At 39.0% G+C, this 11539-nt stretch overlaps 1 protein-coding gene across 5 annotated transcripts in view; it reads left to right on the plus strand.

The window, feature by feature from the left end:
* WDR26 (WD repeat domain 26) overlaps positions 1–11539 on the plus strand; it is a 46281-nt gene that overhangs the window by 28512 nt on the left and 6230 nt on the right. For 4 of the 5 annotated variants that reach the window (XR_005224837.2, XM_037895648.2, XM_037895649.2 and 1 more), the window contains 6 exons: positions 388–528; positions 3875–3994; positions 6237–6382; positions 6721–6799; positions 7460–7589; positions 10693–10878. Coding sequence is in view for 4 of the 5 variants with exons in the window: in XM_037895648.2 (XP_037751576.1) it covers positions 388–528; positions 3875–3994; positions 6237–6382; positions 6721–6799; positions 7460–7589; positions 10693–10878 (802 nt within the window). In the remaining variant the exon portion in view is untranslated. Of the gene's footprint in view, positions 1–387; positions 529–3874; positions 3995–6236; positions 6383–6720; positions 6800–7459; positions 7590–8795; positions 8911–10692; positions 10879–11539 lie in introns of those variants that run through there. The other variant, XM_043543594.1, reaches the window with a different exon arrangement.

Consider the following 11539-nt stretch of genomic DNA (forward strand, 5'->3'; position numbering starts at 1 on the left):
AATCTAAAGTATGGGCCATATTGTAGTATTTTGCACAGAACTCCGTCAATGAGTTCCACAACAAAATAAAGGAAGAATATAACATTCTCAGAATACTTACTAGTACTTCTCTTTGTATGCTAGGGATCTTAGAAAGGCTTTTTTGTGTGTATATGGATCTATTCTATAGGGTAGTAACTGCTCACTTACAAATAGAGATTGATTCTCGAAAGAGAATGTTTTGCTTTTAAAAGATAATGGCCAAATCATACAGGCCTGAATTGGGTAGAAATCCTGTTGAAACTCAGGACTATAGAATTTGGCTGAGGTTGTCTTGACAGCAGCTCAAATTGTTATGTCAAATATTGACTAGTCTTTTTAAAATATATATGTATTTGTTTTACTTAGGATACGCACCAGCTAAAATTACTTAAAACATTAGAAGGCCATGCATATGGTGTTTCTTACATTGCTTGGAGTCCAGATGACAACTACCTTGTTGCCTGTGGCCCAGATGACTGCTCTGAGCTTTGGCTCTGGAATGTACAAGTAAGCAATCCAATATTAATATAAAATTTCATGTTTAACTCTAGCAGATGGCTTTGTTATGCATTGGAACTGTTCAGTAAGGATGAAATCACTTCAGTAAGCTTGTTTCTATATAGGTGAACATGGAAACATTGCAGTTTTTCATTTTATTAAAAATGTTGCTAATTGACCCAGATCTTTCCCAAATCTAGGTAGAATATAAAATGTGTATACTAAATGTTAACAGAACTGAAACTAATTTGTCAGTGAGTCTACTCTTCATGGATCTTCTGTCCTTTCAATTCTGGAATACAAAGGGGTGACTAATGTTTCCATTCCAAGTGATCATCCATACTAGAGAAAAGTTACTGTGTGTGTTTTTTTTTTTTTTTTTAAAGTCTGGATGATACACTTCAAGAGGATTTATAAGGAGTGAATTCCTTTAGTGCCATGGTTTTTACAAAGATGAGTTGTAATGTTTCTAATGTTCAAGTGACATTTATGGGGCTTATCTCCGAGGTGAGGAAGTAGCCAGGAATCCAAGTTTTGTGGTTTCTTTAATTTTGTGATCCAGGTGGCCAGTGTGGTGGAGTCTGACCCATTCACATAGTGCTGAAATGCTTTGTAGGTATGATCCAAGAGCATTTGGTCCTATCTCTTTGTTCAGTGTGGGACAGTCGAGAGAGTAATTTACTTTTTGGCTTTAGAAGAAGCATGTGGCCCATACAGACTGTCTGGCCTAAAGGACAAGTTCAGATTGTGAAGAATCTAAGGTGTCATTTAAAATAAAAAGGTTTCTAGCACCTATGGCTGCAGAGATCACATTTGAAATAAAGTTAACAGTGTAAACCAATAATCATTATGTCTGAGTTTGCAGACAGCCTGAAACCGTGACTGAGAGGTAAACTCTGTTCCTTATTAATCTCTGTTGGAATGTCGACTCTTAAAGACCTTTCAGTATCAAGGTTACATATTCCATTGCTGATCATTTTAGGGGATGGGTGTGTAGCCCTTGAAACAACTCCCTGTACTCTCAGGGAAGGAAGTATATAGGGGAGAAAAGAAGAGAGAAACAAAAGGCAGAAGTAGTGGCCTAAAGGGCAGCAGAGTCACTTCATAAAATCTCACTCTGGTCAAACCTCCCAGTGATACCAGTGGGAGATCAATGAGGATTGAGGGGAGTATGAAGTTCAGAATTTATATCCCAGTGGATTTATATCTCAGACCACAGTGAAACATGGCATTTGGCCCTTTCAGATGAGTGTGACACTCCTACTTTACAATCCATGGACAAAAGTCCATCCTAGCATGGAGAGTTTAAGATGCAATATCCAGAGAATGGTTAACTATAAGCTATTGTAAGGAAGACAACCCATTGCAGAGAAGCTAAATGAACTCTTTGCATTGGTTTTCAGTGCAGAAGATGTGAGAGAGAATCCCACCCCCTACCCATTTATTTTTAGGTGACAAATCTGAGGAACTGTCACAGATTAAGGAGTCAATAGAGGAGATTTTGGAACAAATTGGTAAATTAAGAGTCAGCAGGGGCAGATGGTATTCACCCAAGAGTTTTGAAGGAACTCAAATATGAAATTGCAGAATTATTAATTGATATGTAACTTGGACCTTAAATCAGCCTTTGTACCAAATGACTGGAGGATAGCTAAGGTAACGCCGGTTTTTAAGAGGTGATCCTGGCAACTGCAGGCCAGTAAGCCTAATTTCAGTACCAGGTAGGGTGCTCTTAAACTATGGTAAAGAACAGAATTATCAGAAATGGCAATAAACATGATGTGTTGGGCAGGAATCAACACGGCTTTTGTAAAGAGAAATCGTACCTCTCAAATCTTTAAAAATTCTTTGAGGTGGTAAACAAACATGTGGACAAGGGTGATCTAGTGGATATAGAGTACTTTCAGAAAGCCTTTGACAAGATCCCGCACCAAAGACTGTTAAGCAAAGTAAGCAGTCATGGGAAAAGAGAAGGTCCTCTCATGGATCAGTAGCTAGCTGAGATAGGAATAAAGGATCAGTTTTCACAATGGAGAGAGGTAAATAAGGAGCATCCCCCATGGATCTGTCCTGGGACCTGTGCTGTTCAACATGTTCATAAATTATCTGGAAAAGGGGGTGAACAATGAGGTTGCAAAATTTTCAGATGATACAAAATTAAGCAGCTTTGCACTATTTGAGAAGAGTTACAAAGGGATCTCGCTAAACTGGGTGGCTGGGCAACAAAGTGGCAGATGAAATTCAGTGTTAAGCGCAAAGTAATACATGTTGGAAAAAATAATCGCAACTATACCTATAAAATGATAGGGTCGAAATTAGCTGTTACCACTCAAGAAAAAGATCTTTAAGTCACTGTGGACAGTTCTCTGAAAACATCCGCTCAATGTGCAGCGGCAGTCAACCTAATAGAATGTTCGGAACCATTAGGAAAGGAATAAATAAGAAGACAGTAAATAATATATACACGCCAATATATAAATTCATGGTACGCCCACACCTTGAATACTGTGTGCAGTTCTGGTCTCCCCCTCTTCCTCCCCTCCCCCCCCAGGCCAAAAGGTGTAACTGGGCTAAAAAAAAATGAGATAAGTTAATGCACGATAGGTCCATCAATGGCTATTAGCCAAAGTGGTCAGGGATGCAACCCCCTTGTTCTGGGAGTCCTTAACTGTCTGACTGCCAGAAGCTGGGAGTGGACAATGAGATGGATCACTTAATAATTGCCCTGTTCTGTTCATTCCCTCTGAAGCCTCTGGCCCTGGTTGCTGTTGGAAGACAGGATACTGGGCTAGATAAACCACTGGTTTGACCCACTATCACCATTCTTACATTCTTAAGATTTTTGGTACTCTGCTTTCTAGTAAAAAAAATAATGGACTGTCTCTGCATTCTTTTGGTTTCCTCTTTTCTTCACTCTTTCTGTGCCTGTCATTTATCTTTTCCCTTCCTTCATTGATCTTTCACTTTCTCCTTCCTTGACATCTCTTCTTTCCTTTCTTCTTCCCTCAAAATCCATTAAATACACCCACTGCCTGTCCTGGCTTCAGATCTGAAGTGGAAGCAAAATGAGGCGGAGCTCATTGCAGCAGCTGGAGTCAGAACATGGCTGACAGTTTCCCATGCTGAAAGAAAATTAGAATGACCCCAGCTCCACCTCCTCATTGCTCCCTAGAAGGCTTTCATAGTGTGCAACCTTTTTTAAAATTTTTTTTAACCTTTTTATTCAATTAATGCAGTGAAATGTCCATAATTAGAAACACTAGGTTAAGTTTTCATGCACATCTGTTAATTATATGTCTGTGGGGTGGGCAAAACTGGATTTTGTAGTGGTTGATTTTCTTTGTTTCCTCTCCAGACTGGGGAGCTGAGGACAAAGATGAGTCAATCTCATGAAGACAGTTTAACCAGCGTGGCTTGGAATCCAGATGGGAAACGCTTTGTAACAGGAGGGCAACGTGGACAGTTCTATCAGTGTGTAAGTTCTACCTGTGTGTTCAGGTCCTCTCAGAACACTTGCTTCATTGCAGCTGAAAACAGCAGATTGTGCTTAAGAGTAAAAAAACTAGGGCTGTCAATTAATCGCAGTTAATGCCTGCGATTACCTGAAAACAAAATTAGTACTTAACTTTTTTTTTTTAATTGCATATCTCTGGGCGGGGAGGTAGCCCCGTGTGTAGTGGAGTGGGGGCTGAAGCCCTGAGCCTATATTTAATATATGGAAAATATTTTAAAATATTTAAATAAATGGTATTCTATTATTGTTTAATAGTGCACTTAAAACTGTGATTAATCACGATTAATTTTTTTAATCGCTTGACCACTGTAGTAAAAACAGATGTAACATGGTTAATGGGTCTGTTTTCTCTATCTGTTGAGGTAGTCACTAGAGAACATGTAATGAAAAATTAATTTAACTTGTTATAAATTTAGTTACCCGTGGAATCTTTTGGCCCTCCTACATTTGGAGGTAGAGTAGCATGTATACTAACGCCCTGACGGGGCTTTTTCATTCTTTGGTGCCAAAGCAGGTGTATTACTGAAACAAACATCAATACGCTGGGTCAGTTTAGTTGATTTGAACAACTTCTTTAGCATTCTCTGACTTTGGTTCACAGGAATCATTGACTAGTGAACACTTTAGGCCAAGGAAGCTAGCTTTCTATAGAATTCATATTGACTATTTAAATTTCTAGCATGCGAAGCTATCATTTTTTAAATATTTACATTTAAAAAGGGAGGGAGGAATCAGTCCTATGGATATGCTATGGACTTCCATCCATTTGGGGGTCTGGTTTCTTGCTGTCTAGGGGTATGGCGATGGCGTTGAAAGAGCTGAGGTCTTTGAATAACTGGCTGACTTGAGCCAGGAGTTTAGATTTCAACCATGTCAAACCTCAAAGGAAATGGGACAGGGGATTCTCCTGTCTCTGTGTTGGTTTGAGGGTGGAGATGGAAGGCGATTCCAAACAATATACTAATTCTTATGATCACCAACACTTTATCCGATACAGGACAAGAGAACTCTTCTCTCGTGCATCATTCTTGTAGTTACTCCTACTAAAACCTCTCATCAAAATTCCTAAGGGTATGTCTACACTGTGAAATTAGGTCGATATTATAGAAGTTGATTTTTAGAAATCAATTCTATACAGTCAATTGTGTTGGTCCACACTAAGCGCATTAAGTCATCGGAGTGCGTTCTCACTACCGTGGCTAGCATAGACTTACGGAGCGGTGCTCTGTGGGTAGCTATCCCACAGTTGATAGGGGGGAGTGTTGAAACATTTGCAGCTGCGGGAGGGAAAAAAAGGGAGAGTAGTATTTAAAAAGACACAGTTTAGAGAACAATGGGTAGACTTTCACCTTGAACCAAGCTGTTAACATTACATAGCACATGTGCCTTCGGTACAAGGTCGCATTTTGCCTCTTGTATTGAGGGCCTGCCGTTTTGGTGTGAGAGATCACACACGCAGGGCCAGGCAACAGAATTCGGCTTGCAGGCAGCCATGGTAAGCCAGTCTTTCGGCTTCTTCAATCTTCATACCTTGTGGGAATGGTTTCAAACAACAGCACCCTCCTTTCCCATACCAAACACCCGTTGGGTTGGCCATTTAAAAGGAGGGGCTGCGGTTTTCAGGTTAACGTGCAACACAAACCCAACTAACACCCCCCTCCCCCGAATTCTCTGGGATGATCGCTTCACCCCTCCTCCCACTGCGTGACTAGTATCAGGGAAGATCCCTGCCGGCCAAACGCAAACAGCTCAGTGTGAACAATGCTCTCTTTGCAATTCTGGGACTGCATGGTCCTCTGTGCTGATGAGCTCCCCACGCTGGCCAAACAGGAAATGAAATTCAAAAGTTCCCAGTGCTTTTCCTGTGTACCTGGCTAGTGCATCTGAGTTGAAAGCGCTGTCCAGAGCGGTTGCAGTGGAGCACTCTGGGATAGCTCCCGGAGGCCAATACTGTCGAATTGTGTCCACACTACCCCAGATTCGAGCCGGCGATGTCAATTTCAATGCTAATCCCCTCGTCAGGGAGGAGTACAGAAATTGATTTTAAGAGCCCTCCAAGTCGACAAAAATGGCTTCATCGTGTGGATGGGTGCAGGGTTAAATCGATCTAACACAGCTAAATTTGACCTAAACTCATTGTGTAGACCAGGGCTTAGAAATCTAACTTAAAAGAACACCTTGGTTATATTTCCTTCCTAAACAGGATCTAGATGGTAATCTCCTTGACTCCTGGGAAGGGGTGAGAGTGCAATGCCTCTGGTGTTTGAGCGACGGGAAGACTGTTCTGGCATCGGACACGCACCAGCGAATTCGGGGTTATAACTTTGAGGACCTTACAGACAGGAACATGTAACTACCTTTTTTCTTACAAATTCTTAACTCTCATAAATCTAGTCCGATTCCCCTGTTGAGAAAACTGTTAGTCTGTGTAATGTATCAGAACATCTGTCTACATTGTATACTTTCTCTGTGGACCCAGCAAATACTGAAATAGAACTAGATGACTTAAACTCAGTTCTGGTTGTAATCCCCTTTCAAATATAATACTAATGGCCCACTTAGTTATAAGTATGAATGGAGGTATTGCAACTGAAAACTTTTGTGTTTTCTTGGTGTTACTCTTTTTTTTTTTTAAATGTCCAAATAGTAGTGCTCCTAACATTATGGTGTCTGTCCTGTGATTTCAGAGTACAAGAAGATCATCCTATTATGTCATTTACTATTTCAAAAAATGGCAGATTAGCTTTGTTAAATGTAGCAACTCAGGTAAGTTGATAGATTTAAAAATACAAATAAGACTTTTTCTTACCACTGCTAATTTTATTTTTTTTTTAGAAAATCTGAGGGAATTTTGGATCTGTAATGGTATTAAATAATAGACAAAGCAGTATTCCATACACAACATATGAAGTTCACAGTATGTACATATATACAAATAAACAAATGTAGGATTCTCCAAAAGGGAAGATGTCTCTTTTTTTCTTTTTTTTTTTTTTTTTTTTAAGGCTTAACAAAACTTAATATGAAGAGAAATATTTTGACTGTAAATTACAAAATATCTGCTGCTAGATTTAAACACTTCATTTTACTATGTTTGGCTTCCCAACGTTGCAGCAATATTCTAGAGTGATCATCCGTGGAATATTGGTGTTCCCCATAACTTTTCTTTATGGACTTCCGAATTTAAGTATTTTGGAAACCCCAAACTAGAGAATTGGGTGCTAGAATAAGAGACAGGACAAGCATTTAAGCCATTGTTCTAGTGCATGAGATCCATTCAATTTCACATTATAGTTTTAGTTTTATTGCCTAAGCTTGTTGACATGCCAAAAATGAACAAATGATAAAAGTGGAATACTTCAAAGGTAGGTGCTGGATATTGTCTTACAATAAAAATAACCTCCGGCATGCTCTTTGCCCCCCCAGGGAGTTCACTTATGGGACTTGCAAGACAGAGTTTTAGTGAGAAAGTATCAAGGTGTTACACAAGGGTTTTACACAATTCACTCGTGTTTTGGAGGCCATAACGAAGACTTCATCGCTAGTGGCAGTGAAGGTAACATCGGCTTTAAAGACTTCAGATGTCAGTTGATGTACATTTCAAGCACACACTGTGTATACAAGGGGATGATGCAATGAATTTTTAATTAATGTTAATGCTGTTACCAGCAACGATCATCTATAAAAGAAAGTTACTGTTCACAGGAGTGAACGAAGGTGTGTCTCAGTGCTACTGAAGTTAGATAGATATAGTAAGGAACAGTCCTGCTCTAGCAGAAAGGATAACCTGTATGCTCTGCCTCTTCCATCTCTCTCCTATAATGGGTTTATAGCACTGAGTAAGCTTTAACTATGTGCGGGTATGTTGGGTTTTTTGAGAGGCATGACATTAGCAGTTGTGCTTTTGGCCAAAATAGTTCTGTAGTGAGTAACTTAAGTTCATTTGATTGGTAGTTTTTCAAAGGCAGGTGTGGTCAGATAATTTTAATTCCAGGGGAGCAGTCATCTCAACTCAAGTGGAATTAATTATAATGGGAGGAAAAACAAAGTCACAAATCCAGCAGTTGATGACATGGCAACTCTAGCAAAGGTTGTTCTTTTGTGACTAAGATTTGTGTTTTTCATACTTGTAAATAGTCTATGGTGAGAATAGAATTTAGTTTACCGAGCCTGTCCCAAACTGCTTTCGAGTGAACTAGTTCAGGCTTGTGAGGGGCTTAGCTCATTCAACTCCCATTTGAGATCAGTGGGACTTGAGGGGGCTGACCCTGCTCACGCCCAGTATTTGTAGTGCATGAAGGTAAACTGAGTAGCCACTGTTTGTACTCAATAGCTCAAAGTGGAGCCTCTTCAGAAAGAGGAGGTGTTGACTATGACACACTTTCTTACATATATTATTTTAGTGGAAACTGCAGAAAGATCTTTACATTTTAAACCAAGTTTCTCCTCTGTCATTACCTAGTGGAAGATACCAGCTGAAAGATAGCACCTCTAATGCAGTGTCATCCTCATCATCTTTGAGCTAGAGTCTAGTGTGGGGTTTAGTACTTGTGTGCTGAAAGTTCAGGGCTTGTGTGCCTAGCCATACTGATGCTTTGTGTGGGGGAGTGTACACGCTACAGTACACCAGTCTTTTTTTTTTTTTTTTTTTTTTTTTAATTGACACTTCACTTATGACCTACTATGTGTGTGACATTAATGTGGTAATGAATTTTTCCAGGTCATCTTAAGAACAGCTTTTTTTATTTTTTTTTATTTTCAGTGTCTAAAAACTACCCAGCTGTAGTTGAAGCTGATGGCACCTTATTTAGATTCGGACTGCCAGAGGCTGTTGCCTCTTTGCACTGAATTGTTGCAAATGTGGCTGCTGTGAAAGTCTCTCTGTACAAAAAAAGTAACAGATTAGAATGCCATAACCTCTTAAATGTAAAGGTATGTTGTCAGCTAGGTAGGCTTTTTGCTACCACCTGCACTTATAGGAAGAAAATAAGAAATCTCTCTTTTGAAAGTAAAATTGACTTCTGCCTTAATCTACCTGGTGTGTCCTTTTCCTTTTACACACACATCCACTGTCAAGCACCAAAATGCTGGCTTGTGTTTACACTTTTTGATTCTCCACACAGCAGATGCTGGGCTTATGGCCCAGAATAGACAGAGCACTGGTTTTGTTTTATTTGATAACAGAATGGATACTTATCTCTATCCTCTGAAATCAGGGGATTGAAAAATGTAAACACAAGGTGTGTATTTCATGCAAATACCATAATGAGCTGATTAAGCAGAAAGCAATTTCTTTACCAAATGATTCCCAGATCCTATTCTAGCAGGTAGGTCAGAGAGTTGGGCCTGTTTTGTAAGGGCCCAGGGTAAGGTGTGTGTTTTTGTTTTTTTGTTTTGTTTTTAACCTTCAGAATCACATTGGATTGTGTAAAGTGTTGTCTTAGTCTGTTCCTTAAAGCTTTAATTCTGAAAAGGTAGTCTAGTAGTGTACGTACATGTGAGTAGATAGTTTGTTGTAGTTCAGTTTACGTAGCTCCATTTGAGAGAACGTGAAGCAGCCTTTAGTAACAAGTCAGTCTACAGGTTTGTCAGAAGCTGTTAATCTACATTAGGAGAAAATATCTCATTTTAACTAGTTGGTCTTAAATAAAATGCAGTTCATTATAAAGCGGGGGGGGGTTATTTGAGAGGTTTGCAATGGATTATTTGACCAGTTACTATTTTTTTTAAATATATTGCATGATAAACAGGAGTTGCTACTGTTCACAAAAGGAGGTTCTTTAGAATCCTATTTGAAATCTATGTAGTATGTAGGTCTTTACCACTTCAAAATGCCATACAAACATTTAATTAATCCTTACCTTGTGAGGTTGGTCAGTAATTGTTTCTACTTTACATATGGGGAAACAGAGGCACAGCAAAATTTTAAAGGTGCATGACCCCATTAGGTCATTTACCAAGTTGGTTAGAATTTTTGGAGGCCTCAGTACCAAGACTTGTGCTTTAACTATTCTAAATGCAGCCTTATTTATTACTCATATTGCATCTTAACACAAGGTCCATGTAATACACATTATTGTCCTCTAAATATTGTGTTTATATATATCTATATATAAAACATATATAGATACATATAAATCTGTGTGTATATAATATAAAAAATTATATAAAAAATCTCTAAATTTTTATATAATTTTTTATATCTATCAAGACATTGTTCATTGATCACCAGTATTTTGCTTGAATCCGCTTGCAACAGCATAGCCTTAACTTAGGAGGAGGTTGATTTTGTGTTTCCGGCCATGCGTTGGCTGACAATTATAAGATTCAGTGCCATCTTAAATGCTTTCCCTGAGATAATGAGCTCACTAGCGTTGTAAGTCTTAATAAGACATGTCTGCGTTGTGCCCACACTCTTGATCAGATCCTCTCTTTAGGCTTCGATTTAGACTTTAGTGAAACCAAAATCTTGTTGTGTTGTTGCACATTAGCGGGGTTCAATTTTAGAATTTCCAACACTTAATTTTTTTTGCAATACTATGTTTTTAGGTCTCTGGAAGAGTGCAATTTTAATATGAAAAAATTAGGAGATTTATGTGCTTAGAACATTTTAATTCAATATTTCTCATGCTTCTGCTTCAAATCGATGTTTTATTTAGATCACAAAGTGTATATTTGGCACAAACGTAGTGAACTGCCAATTGCGGAGCTGACAGGGCACACGCGTACAGTTAACTGTGTGAGCTGGAACCCGCAGATTCCATCCATGATGGCCAGCGCCTCCGATGATGGCACTGTTAGAATATGGGGACCAGCACCTTTCATAGACAACCAGGATATTGAAGGTAAAGCAACTTCCATGTCTATTTAAAAAGAAATTGTAATAGAAAGCTTCTGTAATTGAAATAATCCATCCAGTTGCTTTGGATTTCTTGACAATTAAAACATATAATAAGAATATAAATAATGTAGTAAACAACCCTCAAACAAAATTATGTTTCCTGAAAAAGGCCTCAATCATCAGACCTCAAAATAATCTGTCTACTTATTCCCCCAAACATAGCATCACTTTCCAGCTGTATATCAGAGGCATCCAGGAACCATTTAAACCCCCAGCATGGAGCTAGAGTGGATTATAATGTCCGTAGATACCTCAAGATGGCTTAACATTGCCTGTGTTCACTGCATGTAGAATAACAAACTGTTATGCAAATATTAAATAACAAATACTAACCTCACTCTGGAAACAGAATGAGGGTATTTAGCCTTAAGTGAATTTAATGCCCCTGAAAGGTACTAGATAGCCCTGGTGACTAGTCACTTCCCCAGAAAACTGGTACAGCACGGGCAGTAGAATTGCAAGTTTTCCCACCCACTGTTGTCTCAGTTCTATTGAGGAAATTCCCTGTATTACAATGAGGGTATTTCAGTTTCCATGTCTATTCAGTCCCTAGCCCTTCTACTGAGATTGCTAACAAGGTGGCTGCTGATGGTAGCTCTTGTATG

The sequence above is a fragment of the Chelonia mydas genome, chromosome 3, assembly GCF_015237465.2.
Source record: "Chelonia mydas isolate rCheMyd1 chromosome 3, rCheMyd1.pri.v2, whole genome shotgun sequence".
In the NCBI taxonomy this organism is placed as follows: Eukaryota; Metazoa; Chordata; order Testudines; family Cheloniidae; genus Chelonia; species Chelonia mydas.